This window comes from Heterodontus francisci, chromosome 5, assembly GCF_036365525.1.
Source record: "Heterodontus francisci isolate sHetFra1 chromosome 5, sHetFra1.hap1, whole genome shotgun sequence".
NCBI classification, from domain to species: domain Eukaryota; kingdom Metazoa; phylum Chordata; class Chondrichthyes; order Heterodontiformes; family Heterodontidae; genus Heterodontus; species Heterodontus francisci.
The window spans coordinates 194,402,342-194,422,736 of NC_090375.1; the positions used below are offsets into that span (position 1 = coordinate 194,402,342).

Below are 20,395 nucleotides of genomic sequence, written 5' to 3' on the forward strand. Positions count from 1 at the left end.
AAAATGACTAACAATTGCCAACTGGGGTGCGAGATGGGTGTCTTTCATTCTCTAAATATTGCAAACTATTAAATCATAAATGAGTAATTTCACATTTGGAGAACTTTGCCAGTTACTTTTTGGAACATACATTTCAATTTCACAATTTCAAAGTGAATGTGCAGATTAAAAAGATTAAAGGAAACACTGAACAGAATGCAGAGATGAAATTGGAATCCGTTAATCCTATATTTAATTTCCTAGGTACAGAAATGCCACACAGATTCATATTAACACTAAAAACAAACTAAAAAAAAAAAATCACACTGCCCTTGGCTCAAATTCCGTTCAAACAAAAGGACACAAATGTATCTGGGCACATTATTAAATAACCTGCAACACCAGAATTAAAGCAGCATGTTTCTTTTGCACAATTCACGACATCCTGGTCAACAGTACAATTAATTATTCACTAATACGTGGTCAATATTCCCTGATCCAAAAAAGTAAAGCACATACATTACAAATCAGACAACTATTAGACATTTCAAAATATTTGCAATACAGCCATTGTACACTCTCACAACACTTACCAAACACTGTTACAATAGGTTGAATATATTATTCTCGCTTGGCTCCCAAGATTGAAGTGCATTTTTTTTTTTTTTTTTAATTGTTTTTATGTTCATCCCACTTACTGATTTAAAGTTTGTGCAGTTGTTGATCAGTCCGTCCTGCTATCCAGAGCAGCTTTCACTTTTTAATCTTGTATCCAGGTGCTTATTTGGCTGTAAAATACTTTGGGACATCCAGAGGTTGTGAAGACGCTATATAAAGGCAAGTCTTTCTTTACTCCTCTACTGTAATTGATGTTATTCAGCACTATTCAAATTCAATCAATGTCAGTCATGTAATTCAATCCTGGTCATTAGTACGCTACACTAGAAGATTGCTATTCAGCAGCAGTGTGATTGCAATACCACGTTGACAAAGGGTCTCTTATGCAACAGGCTAACCTGCTGTCACAGGTGATGGCAGCCTGCTCCTGTTTAACTAGCACTGCAATCCTATACAACAGCTTGGGAGTGCTGGAAGCTTTTTTTTCCTATTTCACGTTCCCTTTGATTTTCAAAATTAATGAACATGGATGATTCATAACCGACTGCCTGTTCTTTTCATGTTCCTTCAAATCTGAGTTACGGATTCGAATAAAGCAGATTCCTTTACTCAGCTTCTGCATTAAACTAAGGCTGTCAAAATTTACTCCTCTATACTTGTACCACACAAGTGCCAGGCAATGACCATCTCCAAGAAAACAACCTATCCCTGACCTTCAATGACATCACCATTGCAGAGTCCTCCATTGTTGACATCTTGGGGGGTCATCTTTGTCTAGATGCCAAATTGGACCAGCCATATCAGCACAGTGGCTTCAAATCAGGGAAGACGCTGGATACTCTGTGACAAATGACTCAGTCCCTGAACCCTCAATCCCTCTCCACCATCTGCAAGCCTCAAGTCAAGAATGTGATTGAATAGTCACTTGAATATGCTGCATGCACAATACCGCAAGCAGCTCAGCACCATCGACGGCAAAACAGTCTGCCAGATTAGCACCTCTACATCTGAACTCAATATCAGCCCCTTCCACCGCCAGCACAATGTGGTTTTAGTATGTACCATTCACTGGAAGCAATACAGAGACTCACCAAATTTATTCCGACAGCACAGTCCAACTACGCAAACTCTATCACTGAGCAGCAAGATCACAGAAACACCTCCACCTCTAAGTCTCTCAGCATCCTAACTAAAGAGTAGCACAAAACTACAGACTATTTGGGCACTGAGGGCAGCAGGACCCGCAAGGCATTCTGTCCTATTTTTAATTAGAATCATAGAATGAAGCAGCACAGAAGGAGGCCATTCAGCCCATTGATGTTTCCCACTGGGAGTGCAAATCTGTCAAATCTACTTTTACATTTAATCCAAAACGATTACTGCAAGTAAGCACATAATTGTAAATGCAGAGCAAGATGTCAGTGCAGATGAAAAGGCTGAAGCATTTGTATCCTCTCCAGCCAGAAGCGCCGAGTGGATGATCCACCTCGGCCTCCTCCTGAGGTTCCCAGCATCACAGATGCCAGTCTTCAGACAATTCAATTCACTCCACATGAAATCAAGAAACGGCTGAAGGCATTGGACAGAGAAAAGGCTATGGGCCCTGACAACATCCTGTCTGTAATGCCAAAGACTTGTGCTCCAGAACTAGCCGTGCCCCTGGCCAAGCTGTTCCAGTATAGCTACAGCACTGCCATCTACCCGGCAATGTGGAAAATTGCCCAGGTACGTCCTGTTCACAAAAACAAGACAAATCTAACCCAGCCAATTACCACTCCATCAGTCTAGCCTCAATCAGCAAAGTGATGAAAGGTGTCGTCAACAGTGCTGTCAAGTGGCACTTACTCAGCAATAACCTGCTCACGGACACTCAGTTTGGGTTCCTCCAGGGCCACTCAGCTCCAGATGCCACTATAGCCTTGGTCCAAAATGGACAGAACAGCTGAATTCTAAAGATGAGGAGCGAGCAATTGCCCTTGGCATCAAGGCAGCATTTGACCGAGTGTGCCATCAAGGAGCCCTAGCAAAACTGAGGTCAATAGGAATCGGGAAAACTCTTCATTGGTTGGAGTCATACTTAGCACAAAAGATGACGGTTGTGGTTGTTGAAGGCCAATCATCTCAGCCAGGTTCATTGCTGCAGGAGTTCCTCAGTGTAGTGTCCTAGGCCCAAACATCTTCAGCTGCTTATCAACGGCCTTCGCTCCATCATAAGGTCAGAAGTGGGCATGTTTGCTAATGATTGCAAGGTGATCAGTCCGATTTGCAACTCCACAGATACTGAAGATGTCAGTGCCTGCAAGCAGCAAGATCTGGCCAACATTCAGGCTTAGGCAGATAACTTACAAGTAACATTTGTGCCACACAAGTGCCAGGCAATGACCATCTCAAACAAGAGAGAATCTAACCATCTCCCCTTGGCATTCAACAGCATTACCATTGCTAAATCCCCCACTATCGACATCCTAGGGGTTACCATTGATCAGAAACTGAACTGGACTAGCAATATACTGTGGCTACAAGAGCAAGTCAGAGACTGGGAATTCTGCAGCGAGAAACTCACCTCCTGACTCCCCAATGCCTGTCCGCCATCTACAAGGCAAGGAGTGTGATGGAATACGCACCACATGCCTGGATGAGTGTAGCTCTAACAATACTCAATCAAGAAGCTTGACACCATCCAGAACAAAGCAACCCGCTTGATTGACACCCCATCGGCAGCCCCATCCACCACCAGCGCAGTGGCAACAGCGTTTTTCATCTACAAGATGCACTACAGCAACTCACCAAGGTTCTTTCGACAGTACCTTCCAAACCCATAGCCTCTACCACCTAGACAAACAAGGACAGCAGATGAATGGGAATATCACCATCTGCAAGTTCCTCTCCAAAACTTACATCATCCTGACTTGGAACTATACTGCCGTTCCATCATTGTTGTTGGGTCAAAATCCTAGAACTCCCTCCCTAACACTTCTGTGGGTGGACCCACACCACACAGACTGCAGTGGTTCAAGGCAGTGGCTGACCACCACCTCTCAAGGGCAATTAACAATGGGCAATAAATGCTGGCCTTGCCAGCAACACTCACATCCCAAAAGCGAATAAAGACAATTACAATGAATAGATCAAGGGGAGATTTTAAGGTTGTAATTAGCCTTGGCGGGACCATACCTGGAGAGCCATGTTGGTAGGGAGATTCAGCCAATGTTAATGATCAATACTAGAATATAGTGCACTGAGCTCCAGTTGTGTACTCTGGGTTTTTTCCTTTCCAAAGAAATGGAGGAGACTTGAAAGAACGTTTTATGATCATAATTTAGAATCAACTAAGCATTTTTTCTAAAATCATATACAGGTTTTCAGAGCCAGGAGAGACGAATCAAGGTGACGGAAACTGAAGTAAGTCAGTTTCTGGATCAGATTTCTTCAGCAAAGGCTCATCAATATATGGAAAAACAAACAAAATCGGTGGAGATGGGGAACAGAAAGCCTATAAAGGAACAGGTTCTTAGCATCTGAAGGGAGTTGAGGTTATTATATTTTATGCAGGATACAAAGGTGGATTGATGTTCTTCACCACTCTGCAATACAGGAGGTCTAATAAAGTAGTTTCCAATTAGAGAGGAACAGGTTTTGCTCATGGGAGCTTGAGAGGGGCAAAAAAAAGTTTTATAAAAACTCAGAATGTTTCATCAAGTGGGTTCACTTCAGCTGATCTATATCCAGCATATATCCTTTTATGTAAGCATGGCTCAGATCACAGGAGGAGTACGCGAAGTTCTCAGCAGCTACGACTTGTTATGTTTTTGTGAAGCTTTGATTGTTTTATTCCCACTTCAGTCAAATGATGTTTAATATTTCTACGTCGCATGTACAAGCAAAGTAACTGGTGTTGCTTCAAAACCCCAGCATTGCTGTCATTATGAACCCAAACATTCACACTCACTCTGGCTCGCACGCTGCCATACCCAATGGTACCACTTTGTTCACAGTTGGCCAACCCGTGGTTAGACATTGAGCTTCTGATTCGAGGACAGCGCCTGGGGTTTTATCTAACCACTGCGTTAAAAACCAGTCCAAAACAGTTATTACTAATTTTAGTTGTGATCCATCATAACCAGGGTGAACTTCATTTCAGCCACATCTTAACTAGCTTTGGACCTGTGCTTCTTTGCACTAGGGCAGCACTTGACTACAGGCTCACTCAACTGTGCAAAAAGCCCCAAAACAACCCATTATTTAAGTTCTGTCCTGTTATTCATTACAAATGTTTTCACCTACAGGGGCTAAAAGAATATTGAATTACACATTTTTAAGCCACGCAACTTATTGAAGTTTCTTCCTTGCCTGTCCAGCAATCTTGCATTATGTGCTGCAAGTCAGCGCTTCTGCAAATGGACCAAGAAGGTTTTTATTAAAGATGCACCTTATCCAAACCAGATAGGTTGTAAATGGTTTAATGTTTTCTATGAAAGTGTAGTTCTGGTGAGGCAAGATGTAAGGCATGTATGTGTTCTCGCCTTGTTCCTGTATCCATACTTCATATTTCACTTCTTTTACTTTTAAGTACTTCAGATTCCAAGGTACTTGCCATGAAATGGACAACTTTGCCTCACTGGTGCTCTGGACAGAGGTTTGGCACTTGGGATCTCTCACCTTTCCAGGATATATTACACTGTTTGACTTAACCTTTCTGAGGGGAAATTTGGATCTCACTGACTGATGAATGGTGCTCATCACCGATGGGATATCTACTTGGGTGTCCTGATAAATACGAAACAGCCACTCAGGATTCCGACAGCACAGGTGGCGAGGGACTTCCTTGCTCTTTATTATACGCTCTTGTTCAGCTTTATCGAGATGAGCAATTCCGCCTTGTTCCCATGGCCTTTTGGGATAGGCAACTGTATTCTCTTCCTTCGTATTCTGCCAGGCAACGTACTGCAGGTCCATGCCCGGGAGAGATGCCAGGGTTTTATAAGGTGCGTAATGTTCTGGGTTAACAGCATAAGGGAAGAGTTCAACAACCACAGCACCTGGGGGCAGAAAGAGTGCCATCACCAGCTGGGATCCATGCATGCTGACCAGCATTGAGGCTCCACTAATCAGCCGTACAAGATCTCCAAAGGAATGGTCATCCAGAGACACCACAATAGTCTTCATCTGAAATTCCTGTGCGAAGCCCAAGATCAATTCTGCTTCATTCAGAATCAACCTATTGATTGTGCGACTGAACACAACAATGTATCCTTCACCACTGGAGTCTGTCGTAGTGTTTAACTTTTCCACTAGGAAGTTTGTGAATTGCCTAATTTCATTTCCAGATACCAATATATTTGCTTTTGGTCCCTGAGGTTGGATGAACCCATACTGATACCAAGTTGTCATTTTTGACAACCCAACGTAAGACTTTGTAAAGCAAAGCAACTTGCCGAGACTTTTCAGTTGTTCCCTCAGAAGGGGTTGCTTGTTGCTAAATAATTTGTAGAGATCAAAGTGCGGCCCTTCGTTCCAACCTTCCATAAACACCAATCGCGAGTCTTGGTCCAAGTCTGGGAACTGTTGCATTGTGTAGTAGATTGGGAGGAGATCATCATGAAAGACATGCATGAGGTTGTCTGGGTTGAAACGGTTCATGATCAATGCAACATCTGGAACAAAGACAGGCTTCGGCATGAACTTAAGAGCAGCAACAGGCAATTCCACAAAATTGAAGTATTGCGTGGTGTGATCTTCTACAGAAGACAGGTCTAGCAGAGCAGGCTGGAAGCGCCGGGAGCCCAGATTTGGCAGCAAGACAGAAGCATTGCTGTGGAAGAAGACAAACTCTTCAGCCTCAGTAGAGTAGCAGAGGGACTCAAACCGGCAGATCCGCTCAGTGTGCATTCTTCCTGTGCAAACCATCCTGGTGCCATCTTCCATGAGGGCTTGCAAGGCAGCATGGTAGTCAATCCTTACTTGGGACAGCTCTTGGGTCTGCTGAGACAGCATCAACTCTTCCTCTATGGACACGGCATGCTCCCACAACTTAGCGTACTTCCACAATACGGCCGCCAGGATGGACACAAGCAGACCGTTGAAAATAACAGCTACGCTCATTCTGCAGTTTGGTCTATGCATATAGAGATGAATACATTTCACAGCGAGATGATGTTGATGAGAGCTCCTTCAGGCAAGGCAGAAGAGAGGATCCTTAAAAAAGAACAAGATCACATTATCAGGCAATTACTTCTAATCAAAACCATCGAGAAATTGTGTTACACTCCTACTGTAAGAGGGCCTACTGAAGGGGATGGGGAGGAAGTAACAGCAATAACAACTTGTGTTTGCATAGTACCTTTAACATAATAAAATGTCCCAAGGCGCTTCACAGGAGCTCTAACAAAATTTGACACAGAGCCACACAAGGCGATATTAGGACAGGTAATCAAAAGCTTGGTCAAAAAAGTAGGTTTTAAGCAGCATCTTAGAAGAGGAAAGAGAGGCAGAGGCTTAGGGAGGGAATTCAAGATTTTTGGGCCTAGGTAGCTGAAGCCAGAGCCGCCAATGGTGAAGTGATTAAAATCAGGGATGCCCAAAAGGCCAGAATTGGAGGAGCATAGAAATCTCGGAGGGTTACAGAGATAGGGAGGGGGTGAGGCCATTGAGAGATTAGAGGAAAAGGACAAGAATTTTTTAAAAAAACAATATGGAGGAGTTGCCGGACCAGACCCTTGCCTGACTGGGAGCCACCAGGGAGGTGGGGGTGTAGCGGTAATGCCACTGGACTAGTAATCCAGAGGCCCAGGCTAATGCTCAGTGGGCATGGGCTCAAATCCCACCATGGCAGATGGTGAAATTTGAATTCAATTAATAAATCTGGAATTAAAAAGCCAGTCTAATGGTGACCATTATCGATTGTTGTAAAAACTCATCTGGTTCACAAATGTCATTTAGGCAAGGAAATATGCTGTCCTTACCTGGTCTGGCCTACATGTGACTCCAGACCTACAGCAATATGGTTGACTCTTAAATGCCCTCTGAAATGGCTTAGCAAGCCACTCAGTTCAAGGGCAATTAGGGATGGGTAATAAATGCTGGTCTAGCCAGTGACGTCCACATCCCATGAATGAATAGAAAAAAAATGCAGGTCAGTGAACATGATGGGAGAACGAGACTTCCTGTCACCGGAGGTTTGGGATTGTCCACATCTCGGAGCAGCCCCAGTGCCGTCTCCAGGCTCTGTTCCCTGGCGTAGCAGAGAGGCTTCCCGCACTGACACTACCATCAGCACCGGGGAGCCGGCACCAGACTACAAACAGACAGCCAGGGCCCGCGGAGAGGCTTACCCGCCTCGGCCGGGACACAGCGCGGGGTTGCAGTCGGAGATTAGCCCAGTGCTGCACACCCGGGGATATCACAGAGGCACCGGGCGGGTGTGTGGGCCCGAGGACTGGTTACAGGCCCGGATCAGCGGAGTCCCGAGTTGGAGATTCCCGGAGTCAGCGACTCACATCGACATCAGCATCGACAGCAGCTTCTTCCCAGAGGTAAAATCCAAAAGCGCGATTAAAGGTCTGAGAGCGGCCATCTTTGGAAGGGGCTGCGAGGTCGCAGTACTGCTGGTAAGGTCAAAGTGCGGGCTTTGGTGTACACGGGCTTCGGTGAGGAGGGCAAGTAATGACCAGGTAAGGCTTAGTTTTTTTTATTCCCAATTTCTGTCTTTCTTTCTTTTAAGCCAGAAGTAACGCAAGGGGTGGAAATGGCAGTCAGTGGGGAAGTATGCTCCTCCTGTGAAATGTGGGAGATCAGGGAGAAGTCAAATGTCCCTGACGACTACATTTACAGGAAGTGTGTCCAGCTGCAACTCCTTTCAGATTGCATGGATTGGTTGGAGCAGCAATTGGACTCACTGAGGAGCATACAGGATTCAGAAAGTATCATAGATAGGAGTTTCAGGGAGGTGGTCACACCGCAGGTTCAGCCAAATAGATGGGTGACCACCAGGAGGGGCAGGCAGGTAGTGCAGGAGTCCCCTACAGCTATTCCCCTCAATAACAAGTGTGCTGTTTTGGATACTGTTGGGGTGGATGGCCTCTCAGGGGAAAGCAGCAGGCAGGTCAACGGTACCACGACTGGATCTGTTGTACAGCAGGGAAGGTCAAAGTATAGGTGAGCGGTAACGATAGGGGACTCTATAGTCAGGGGCACAGATAGGCGTTTCAGTGGCCGCGAGCGAGAATCCAGGATGATGTGTTGTCTCCCTGGTGCCAGGGTCAAGGATGTCTCTGAGCAGGCAGAGGGCAGTCTGAAAGGGGAGGGTGAGCTGCCAGAGGTCATTGGTACAAACGACATAGGCAGGAAGAGAGATGAGGTCCTGCAAAGTGAATATAGGGAGTTAGGCAGAAGGTTAAAAAGCAGGACCTCTAGCGTTGTAATCTCAGAATTACTCCCTGTGCCACATGCTAGTGAAGGTAGGAATAGGAGGATAACGCAAATGAATGCGTGGCTGAACAGCTGGTGCAGACGAGAGGACTTCAGCTACTTGGATCATTGGGATCTCTTCTGGTGCAGAAGGACCTGTACAAGAGGGACGGGTGGCATCTGAACTGGAAGGGGACCAATATCGTTGCGGGGAGGTTTGCTAGTACTACTCGGGAGGGTTTAAACTAGTCTTGCAGAGGGGTGGGACCCAATGTAGTAGTCTCTCTTATGAGATAGTTGAGGCAAATGTAGAGGTTAAAGCAAGCAAGTCCAGTAGGCAGACCAGGCAGGGGCAGGACAGGGAGCATGGAAGTTCTGGTAGGCTAAACTGCATTTACTTTAATGCAAGAAGCCTTACAGGTAAGGCAGATGAACTCAGAGCATGGATCGGTACATGGGATTGTGATATTATAGCTATTACGGAAATGTGGTTGAGGGATGGGCAGGACTGGCAGCTCAGTGTTCCAGGGTACCGATGCTTCCGGCGTGACAGAGGTGGAGGTAAGAGAGGAGGGAGAGTTGCACTATTGATTAGGGAGGACATCACGGCAGTACTTAGAGAGGATATCCTGGGGGGAATGTCCAGCGAGGCCATATGGGTAGAACTTAGAAATAAGAAAGGGGTGATCACTTTGATGGGATTATACTATAGGCCCCCCAGTAGTCAGAGGGAATTGGAGGAGCATATCTGTAGGAAAATCACAGATAGGTGTAGGAATTATAGGGTTGTAATAGTAGGTGATTTTAACTTCCCTAATATTGACTGGGACTGCCTTAGTGCTAAGGGATCAGATGGGAAAGAATTTGTTAAGTGTCCGGGATAGTTTTCTGAAGCAGTATGTGGATGGCCCGACTAGAGAAGGGGCTACACTCGACCTCCTCTTCGGAAATGGGGTAGATGGTTGATGTGTGTCAGTGGGGGAGCACTTTGGGATCAGTGACCATAACTCTATTAGCTTCAAGATAGTTATGGAAAAGATAGGACTGGTCCTCAAGTTGAAGTCCTAAATTGGGGGAAGGCTAATTTCGATGGCATCAGACAGGAACTCTCAAAAGTTGATTGGGAGAGGCTGTTTACAGGTAAAGGGACATCTGGCAAGTGGGAGGCTTTTAAAAGTGAGATAGGAAGAGTTCAGGGCCGGCATGTTCCCATTAGATGGAAGGGCAAGGCTGGCAAGTTTAGGGAACCTTGGTTGACGAGGGATATTGAGGGTCTGGTCAGGACAAAGAAGGAGGCATATGTCAGGTATAGGCAGCTGGGATCAAGCAAGTCCCTCAAGGAGTATAAGGGATGTAGGAGTACACTTAAGAAGGAAATTAGGAGGGTGAAAAGGGGCCATGAGATTTCCCTGGCAGATAAGATAAAGGAGAATCTTAAAAGATTCTATAAGTATATTAAGAGTAAAAGGGTAGCTAAGGAGAGAGTAGGTCCCCTTAAGGTTCAGTGTGGTAATGTGTGTGTGGAGCCACGGGAAATGGGCGAGGTCTTAAATGAATACTTCTTGTCTGTATTTACCGTGGAGAAGGTCATGGAAGCTAGTGAGTTCAAGGGAGGGAACAGCGATATCCTGGAGCATATCAACAATACAAAGGAGGTGTTGGGAGGTTTTGAGGCACATTAAGGTGGATAAATCCGCAGGGCCAGACCAGGTGTATCCTAGGATGCTATGGGAAGCAAGGGAGGAGATTGCTGAGGCCCTGGCAGAGATTTTTGTATCATCATTAGCCACAGGTGAGGTACCGGAAGACTGGAGGATGGCTAATGTTGTGTCTTTATTTAAGAAGGGCAGCAGGGATAAGCCAGGGAACTACAGGCCGGTGAGCCTTACATCAATGGTGGGAAAGTTACTGGAAGGGATTCTGAGAGACAGGATTTATATGCATTTGGAAAGTCAAGGTCTGATTAGGGATAGTCAGCATGGCTTTGTGCGTGGGAAATCATGTCTCACGAATCTGATTGAGTTTTTTGAGGAGGTGACCAACAGGACTGACGAGGGCAGGGTGGTGGACGTTGTCTACATGGACTTTAGCAAGGCCTTTGACAAGGTCCTGCATGGTAGGCTGGTCCGGAAGGTTCGAACACATGGGATCCAGGGCAAGCTAGCCAATTGGATACAAAATTGGCTTGGTGAGCCAATTGGCAGAAGGTGGTAGTGGAGGGTTGTTTTTCAGATTGGAGGCCGGTGACCAGTGGTGTGCCACAGCGATCGGTGCTGGACCCTCTGTTGTTTGTCATATATATTAAGGACTTGGATGAGAATGTAGGGGACATGATTAGTAAGTTTGCAGATGACACCAAAATTGGTGGTGTAGCAACCAGTGAAGAAGGTTGTCTTAAGGTTACAACAGGATATAGATCAACTGGGAAAGTGGGCAAGGGAGTGGCAAATGGAATTTAAACGAAGACAAGTGCGAAGTGATGCATTTTGGGAAGTTAAACCAGGGCAGGACATATACAGTGAATGGCAGGGCCCTAGGGAGTGTTGTTGAGCAGAGAGACCTTGGGGTGCAAGTACATAGTTCCCTGAAAGTGGCAACACAGCTAGACAGGGTGGCGAAGAAGGTGTATGGCATGCTTGCCTTCATCGGCCGAGGCACTGAGTACAAGAGTTGGGACGTCATGTTACAGTTGTACATAACGTTGGTTAGGCCGCATTTGGAGTACTGTGTGCAGTTCTGGTCGCCGCACTACAGGAAAGATATGATTAAGCTAGAGAGGGTGCAGAAAAGATTCACAAGGATGTTGCCTGGTTTGGAGGGCGTGAGTTATGAAGAGAGATAGGATGGGCTGGGTCTGTTTTCCCTGGAGCGAAGGAGGCTGAGGGGGGACATGATTGAGGTATATAAAATTATGAGAGGCATAGATAGGGTAGATAGCCAGAGTCTGTTTCCTATGGTAGGGGTGACAAACTAGAGGGCATAGATTTAAGGTGAGAGGGAGGAGGTTTAAAGGGGATCAAAGAGGTAAATTTTTCACACAAAGAATAGTGGGTATCTGGAATGAGCTGCCAGAGGAGGTGGTGGAGGCAAGAACAGTAGCAACATTTAAGAGGCATCTGGACAGGTACTTGAATAAGCAAGGCATAGAGGGATATGGAATTAATACAGGCAGGTGGGATTAGTATAGATAGGCATTGTGGTCGGCATGGACGCAGTGGGCCGAAGGGCCTGTTTCTGTGCTGTACGACTCTATGACATAGTGCGAGTTCGGATATGGGCAGCAGAGTTTTAGATCAGCTCAGGTTCATAGCAGGCGCAAGGCGAGAGGCAGGCCAGGAAAATAGAATGAGGAACCCTTGGCTAAAATAAATTTTTCTTTTTCTCTCGTCCCTGGTAGCCTGCTGGACTATTGCACCATATGGAAAAGTGCCATCCAATTGATGCAGGTGGCAGGTCTATCAGCGACTGGGTCAGTACCAGATTTTAGGTCTCATTCCCAGAGCCTGGTGCTGAGCTTGTGCATCATCGACACCTAGGACCTCCATCCAGCAACAAAGAGGATGTTAACCCTGCCTCTAAATTCATTCATTAACACATCCGCCTCAATCATTATTAATATGCATAGAATTACACAGAAATAGGCCATTCAGCCCAACCAGTCCATGTTGGCATTTATGCTCTACTCGAGTCCCCTCCCATTCTTCCTCATCTAATTCCATCAGCAAAAACCTCTATTTCCTTCTCCTTTATATGCTTATCTAACTTTCCATTAAATGCATCTATATTATTCACTTCAACCACTCCCTGTGGTATCGAGTTCCACATTCTCACCACTCTCTGGGTAAAAAAGTTTCTTCGGAATTCCCTATTGGATTTTATTTATTGATTGATACAGCACTGAAACAGGCCCTTCGGCCCACTGAGTCTGTGCCGACCATCAACCAACCATTTATACTAATCCTACATTAATCCCATATTCCTACCTTCCCTCAATTCCCCTACCTATACTAGGGGCAATTTATAATGGCCAATTTACCTATTGACCTGCAAGTCTTTGGCTGTGGGAGGAAACCGGAGCACCCGGCGGAAACCCACGCGGTCGCAGGGAGAACTTGCAAACTCCACACAGGCAGTACCCAGAACTGAACCCGGGTCACTGGAGCTGTGAGGCTGCGGTGCTAACCACTGCACTGCCCTGGTGATTATCTTATATTGATGGCCTCTAGTTCTTCCTCACAAACATGCTCTCTGTGTCTACTCTCTCAAAACCTTTCATAATTTTAAAGACTTCTACTACACCACCCCTCAGCGGGAACATGGGTACAGGAATTGGCCATTCAGCCCTTTAGCCTGTAATGCTATTCAATGAAATTATGGCTGATCTGTATATTAGTTCCAGCTACCCAACCTTGCTCCATATCTTTTCATACAACCAATAATTTAATTATCACATGACCATGCAACCATGGAGAGTACATGTTTAATGGTTCACTATGGGAAAGGTGCTATATAAATGCAAGTTGGTGTTGTATGTAAATAATCACAATCATGTAAATAGATGGAATCTAACATTTCTAACGCAATTTGGAGATCAGTATAAAGAACATAACTCACATTTCTACAGCGCTTCCATATGAAAGCAGATAACCTTGCCTCACCCCTTTTACATGACATGCTCCGGTGTATTTTGCTACAGTCACTCCCCCAATGTGTACTTGCATTCTCTCCAGTGTTATTTTACCACTGCATTTTGCATATTCTGCAGCCCTCTGACACTGATATATTAAATCAAACATTTCTATTGTCAAGGATTAAACTGCAACAAAATCCCAATTTCTGGCTCTTCCCACCTTCAGTCAATTCCACTTGGATTAAAATAAATTGGAAGTGTTGAAGGTTCTTTAATAGCTAGCTATCTAATCACTGCAATCCTCACACCTCTTCCTAAGCCTCTCCTGTTCTGAGCCTGCTCTGTCACTTCTACAGCTGGCTTCCTACAATTTGCCAGCATCCCAGTGGATGGTCACATGTAGTTCTCCTGTAACTCCACTGGAGACAGGAACAAGGACAGAAATAAACACAAGGTCAACATTTTCACAGCCAACCAGCAGATGTTAATGGGGAAATGAGCTGCAAACCAGCTTTGTGTGCAGCATGAATAAAACAGTGCAAAACGGTTTTCTCAAGTACAAGCACAGCAAAAGTTTTCGTCATGAAGGCTGTTTGTGTCAAATACTGTTCGTCTATCAACATGTGTTAATGGATGCAACCTCACTCTCTGTCTCACATTCACAGAGGTTTCCTGTAATGTTGTTCATGATGAGTCAATGTTTTATAACACACTCACACTAAGCCCCAGTGACAGCCTTCTAAAAACAGTCCAAGACAGTTCCCCACACCTACTAGTTTTCTCCCCAACTCTCTCTTCTCACAGCACAACAGATTGTCTCCCTTATTGTCTCTACCACCTTGTGTTAACAGGATCATCTCCCCGAACCTCCCTCCCACAAAAGATTCTCTCTTTCCATCCACTGACCCAACAGCAGCCAATATCTTGTTTGTACCTCCAGACTTGAAATTGCAATGCTCCTGCCCAGGAGACTGCTCTCCAAGGATCCTTAAGTATTTTTTATCCTGGATTTGACCTTGAAATCCATGCACTATCAAACAAAAGGGGTCGAAGACTGCTGGGCTGTGTAATCAGATGGGACCTCCAGTCAGAGTTATAATGCTATTTCAGAATCACCATAAAGTAGAAATTTGCTCATAGCATTGCTATATTGCAGTCTGAATGCATCTTTACTTATGGTTCACCAGAATGAATTGGCTTTCAAAGTAAATGAAGCATCAAAAGGCAATTTTGATGCCATGATGACTAATTCTCAGTTGTAAATGAATGCGCTTTAATTGGCTGCTCTCAGCTGCAAACATAAGTGATGAAAAAAATTCTGCTTTCAGATTAGCTATGCTTCAAATAAAGCGAGACTCCGGCTCAGTTTCTATTCAGGTAAACACAAAGGAACTAGAGTAGGCCATTCAGCCCCTCGAGCCTGTTCCACCATTCATGGCTGATCTGTATCTCAACTCCATCCGCCTACCTTGGCTCCATATCCTTTTCTATTCTTAGCTAACAAACATCTATCTAGCTTAATTTTAAATGATTAATTAAGCTGGCATCTACTGCTTTTTGTGGGAGAGAGTTCCACACTTCTATCAGTCTTTGTGTGAAGAAGTGTTTCTGAACTTTGCTCCTGAATGGCCTGGCTCTGATTTTAAGGTTATGTCCCCTTGTTTTAGACTTCCCCACCAGTGGAAAAAGTTTCTATCTACCCTATCAATTCCTATCAAGTCCGAAAAAGCTCAATCAAAACACCCCTCAACCAAATAGGGGACTACAAGCCTAGCTTATGCAATATTTCCTCCCTTGGAGCCTTAATAACATTCTAGTGAGTCTGTGCTGCACTCCTTGCAAGACCAATACATCCTTACTAAGGTTTGGGGCCCACAACTGTACACAGTACGCCAGATGCTGTCTAACCAGGGCTTTACATAGCTGCAGCAAAACTTTCCTTTATTTTTTTGCTCCCTAGTTATAAAGACTAACATTCCATTAGTTTTTGTGATTTTTTGTGTAACAGTAATTAGTCTGATAGGATTGAAAGGTGAGAGGAGAGGGATGAGGCATATTGTATATCACTATAGATTAGCTGACATGGGCTTGCATTCACGGGTCTCTACAGAGCAAGCCCTGCATTTCAGCCAGGTCACTGTCAAGTGAAGGATGTGTTCATCTTTACAATAGTGAAATAAGTTAGAGGGCCAGTGATTCCAGACTGCCCTTGTGAGGAGGCAATTACAATGTACATTATAACAGATTTTGTACTAGCTCTCCAGACTGCCCTTGAATCTTGAAATGAATCTTGAAGAGCAAGAACAAAAATAAAAATGAGTCATGGACGAAATGAACCTTAAGCATTCTTGCATGCTAACTGAAAATTATTTTTGAGATGTTGTTGTGTCAAGACTATGCCACAAATAGAAACTCTGCTTAGTTCCTAGTCTGCGCCTCATTGAGCAGGTAGCTGTCTAGTCCTGTAGCATCTCTTGGTGGGATAGAGGACAGAAGAGGAGGAAGGGATGACAGAGAGGAGAGCAATTAGAAATCTCCCAGCACCCAGCTCAAGGTGGCACTGACAGCAGGTTGCGAGCAGGCCATGTTCTTGCCCTCTTCACTGTTTACAAGAACAAGGGCAGCAGGTGCACAGGAACACCACCACCTGCAAGATCCCGTCCAAGTCACACAACATCCTGACTTGGAACTATATCATTGTTCCTTCATTGTCACTGGGTCAAAATCCCAGATCTCCCTTGCTAACAGCACTATGAGTGTACCTACACCACACAGACTGCAGTAATTCAAGATGACAGATCACCACCACCTTCTCAAGGGCAATTAGGGATGGGCAATAAATGCTGTCCTAGCCAGCGACGCCCACATTCCATGAATGAATCACAAAAAAAAATGCATAAAGTAATAAAATAAAGTTTAATCAATCCATTTCCTACAGGCTGTGCTGTGATTTTCATATGGGTGCCTACTTATGATGTGAATCTCTTCAGACTTGATAACATTTGGTACACATTTGACTTAACTGGATCTGAATTGGTGCAATGTTCTTTAACAGTATATACACTGGAGCCTCCATACAGTAAAATAGCAGGGATGAAGGGGACAATATATTAAATCTTCAAAATACGGAACAATCTTGTAATATATCATAAAGTAAGAGCACGTGCACACCAACTGCTTTAGATAGTGAACAACATAGATCAAAGCAGCTTTAAACATTGACAAAATACTGTACTCTACGTAAAGGATTTGAGTGGTTAAACTGCCTGAAAAAATACTTGGAACACTACAGTACATACGGCAAAGCTGTCATAAAAAAGGCATCCTTCTCGCCTTCAGGCGCTTGTCAATTCTTGTCCAATTATTGGTTGCATAATCTGTAAGGCACTGAGGCATGTTTGGACATCAACATCATTTAATATCACAGAAAATCTAGACAGTTTGTTCACCATTCGCACTGCCTGGCAGGAGTAAAAGGTTCACGCACAATGCATCATCCTCTTTCTCATTTTGAATCCTTTCTACACTGACAACAGAACTGATTTCAACATCTGGAAGCTCAGTACAGGCCTCAATAATCATCTACATTCACAAATAGGTCAACAGCAACGTGCAGCATTTAGGGCTTTCAGGTCCTCCTTTACACCCTGGTCTCCTCTACACCCCCTCCCCCCACCCCCACCATCTCCAACCTTCTTTCCCCTCCCCTCACAATTGTCTCCCATCTCCTGCCTCCATAACACTCCCCTGCCTCCTTTTATTTGCCTGGTTTAAAGCAGAATGAAGGTGGGTACAAAGTGAAATGAACACTTGTGACCCTACAAACAATCTATAAAGTGGCACATAGTAATTCCACAGTGTGTGGCACTGTGATGAGACAGCCAGATGGTCAGAGATGGACTGTTATTACTGTTTTGACATCAAGTGCAATGCACATGAGTGGCTTTTACTAAAAGCCAACTCTGAAGCTATAAGAAGTGTCAGCTTCCTGCCTGACATTTGGGACAGATGCTGCCTGCTGTTGTTCAGTTTGGCTTGCAGTAGCTTTCAGTATCAAGTGGTAATTGTAGAGGAGGTCTGCAGCTTGATAATAACCTGCTGCTAATTGACATTTTTAAGCTGATTTGAAAGATGTACTTTTAGTTGTAAAATTTATTTTTTTTTAATAATGTTTGCTCTGGCTTTCTGCATCTCACTGGCAATGCATATGCACAGAGGGTATTTCTGGGTGCTTAACAACCATGACTTGAGCACAAGATCTGCTGATAGTACCAGTGCAGTACTGAAGGAGTGCTGCACTGTCAGAGGTGCCGTCTTCTGGATGAGACATTAACCCGAGGCCTGATATGCCCTCTCAGCTGAACGTAACAGATCCCATCCCCCAATTTTGAAGTCAAGCAGGGGAGTTCTCCCCAGTGTTCTGGCCAATATTTATCCATCAACGAATATCACTAAAACAAATGATCTGTCCATTATCGCATTGCTGTTTGTGGGAGCTTGCTGTGTGCAAATTGGCTGCTATGTTTCCTACATTACAACATCAGCTACACTTCAGAAGTGCACAGCGTACAAGACTATGGGCCAAGTGCTGGAAAATGGGATTAGAATAGTTAGGTGCTTGATGGGCCGAAGGGCCTGTTTCTGCGCTGTATTACTCTATGACTCTACTTAATTGACTGTAAAGCACTTTGGGATGTCCTGAGTTTGTGAAAGATGCTATATGATTGCAAGTTCTTTCTTACTGTACTTAGTGAACAGGCAACATTCCATGTACAGTTAAGAAGGAGAGAAACACAGATAGTTTAATATACAGACACCGGGTTATTTTGGCAGCTAGCACAGAACTATTTTACCTTTAAAAGACATAGTTTCACTTGATCTCTTTAACCTGCATAGAAATATCCCAAGCTGCTCTGGTTGTGGAAGGCCATTCTGTCCAACTTAATTCATCATTCAAAAAAGATCCTCAAGTCCTCCTGTTGCATACTTTTAAATTTACCTCATCCGCTTGAACCAGAAGTCAATTCCATGCACTGATCACTCGGTGAGTGAAGAAGATGCATGGAATAGCCAGGCAAAAATGCTGGAATCATTTAACATGCTGCAATGGAGGGTCTTTAGAATCTTTCTCATCACATGAATTAACATTGGTCGAACAGCATTCCTCATTTGCAACGATCTTGTGATGAGTGTGTACAAGTTAAAGGAATCAAATAAAATTGAGTTATACAGCTAAAATACCTCAGGGCTAGCCTGCTAAAAGGAAAGGACTGCTACATGTACGCTGTTAGAAAAGCATTTACATTACTTTCATCGTTTTTGATAAGACTTCCGATCTTGCCCTTTTGTAGTATCTGGAAACTATGGGAGTACACAGCAGAACCTTGGGATTTTTCTGGGATGTCTACGCCAGCTCCAAGGTCAGTGGAGGGGTGGCAGAGAGAATCATTTGAAAATGAAGAGAGGCACATCGTCACCCATTCTACTTGGAGACTTCATTAAGGACAGTCTTCAGTTTCTGCTCAGGATATTTCTGAAAGAACTGCATGCTCCTTTTTGTAAATGACATTGAGTGCAACAAATCCCCAGCAACACCACTGTCCAACTTGAGCAGTGTTCAATAAGCGTTGAGGGCATTTGTGGGTACTTAATAACACACCGTGACTTGAATGCAGGATCTAAGTTGCCACTCCAGTATGGTACAGAAGGGGCACTGCACTGTCGGAGAAATATAATGGTGGGTGGTTCCGGGTGCGGTATTACACTTTGAATGCTCAAGGGGATCTCAAAGGTACTAACTGGAAGATACAGCAGCCATCAGTCCTAAAGTCCTCAGGGTTGTGATTGATGCCAGTTTCAGGGCGATCACAGTCCTTCAGAGAAGGCTTTTTGGCCTTTTGCATCTTCAATGCAAGTCCCAATGCAGAGTAAGTTTGGGAAACATAAAACATGTACAGTCCTGCTGTGTTACACTCCCTGTTTATTACCTTTTATTTGTTCAAAAATCAAGAGTCAACTGTAATTGCGTGTTGCATACACATTAACTATGTATTATGTTTGTTTAAATACTTGTTAAATGCATTGTGCTTAAATACCTGTTAACTGCAGATTCTGTGTTAAATCTATATTAACTACAGACTGTGTTTAATTACCCATTAACTATGCATTGTGCATATTAAAAAAACAGGTCAATGGTATAAGATCATGTTTACATAAAATAAAAACAGAAAGTGCTGGAAATACTCAGCAGGTCTGGCAGCATCTGTGCAGAGAAACAGAATTAATGTTTCAGGTCTGATCAGTTCTGATCAAAGGTCACAGACCCGAAACATTAACTTTGTTTCTCTCTCCATAGATACTGCCAGACGTGCTGAGTATTTCCAGCATTTTCTGTTTTTATGTCAGATTTCCAACATCCGCAGTATTTTGCTTTTATTTATGCATGTTTACATACCTGTTTCTGCTGCTGGGTATTAAATGCCCATTGCAACCTACTGGCTTCTCCCTGTTCTTCTGGGAAGATTTAACAAATTTAGGGCCATAATAAAGGGTTCAAGTGGCTTTCAGCCACTTTACACCAAGAAAACATCAGTACAGATTGAACTGATCCCAGAGGAGAAGGTAGAATGAGAGAGAAAAGGTCATCGGATGCAAGTCCTAGCAGAACAGCCATGCATTCGCAGAGCAGTTCATCAAAGAAATTGAGTTTTGTTTCAAGCAGAGCACCATACAAGGGTGGGGGGCCATGGGAGGGGGTCACAC

At 44.3% G+C, this 20,395-nt stretch overlaps 1 protein-coding gene across 7 annotated transcripts in view; it reads right to left on the bottom strand.

The window, feature by feature from the left end:
* Positions 1–204: 204 nt before the first annotated feature.
* The window catches only part of pomgnt2 (protein O-linked mannose N-acetylglucosaminyltransferase 2 (beta 1,4-)), a 41,130-nt gene continuing 20,939 nt past the window's right edge, over positions 205–20,395 (bottom strand). For 6 of the 7 annotated variants that reach the window (XM_068032573.1, XM_068032569.1, XM_068032571.1 and 3 more), the window contains one exon: positions 205–6,792. In XM_068032573.1, the coding sequence (XP_067888674.1) occupies positions 4,966–6,720 (1,755 nt within the window). In that variant the 5' untranslated portion in view covers positions 6,721–6,792 and the 3' untranslated portion in view covers positions 205–4,965. Of the gene's footprint in view, positions 6,793–16,932; positions 17,021–20,395 lie in introns of all 7 variants that reach the window. The other variant, XM_068032570.1, reaches the window with a different exon arrangement.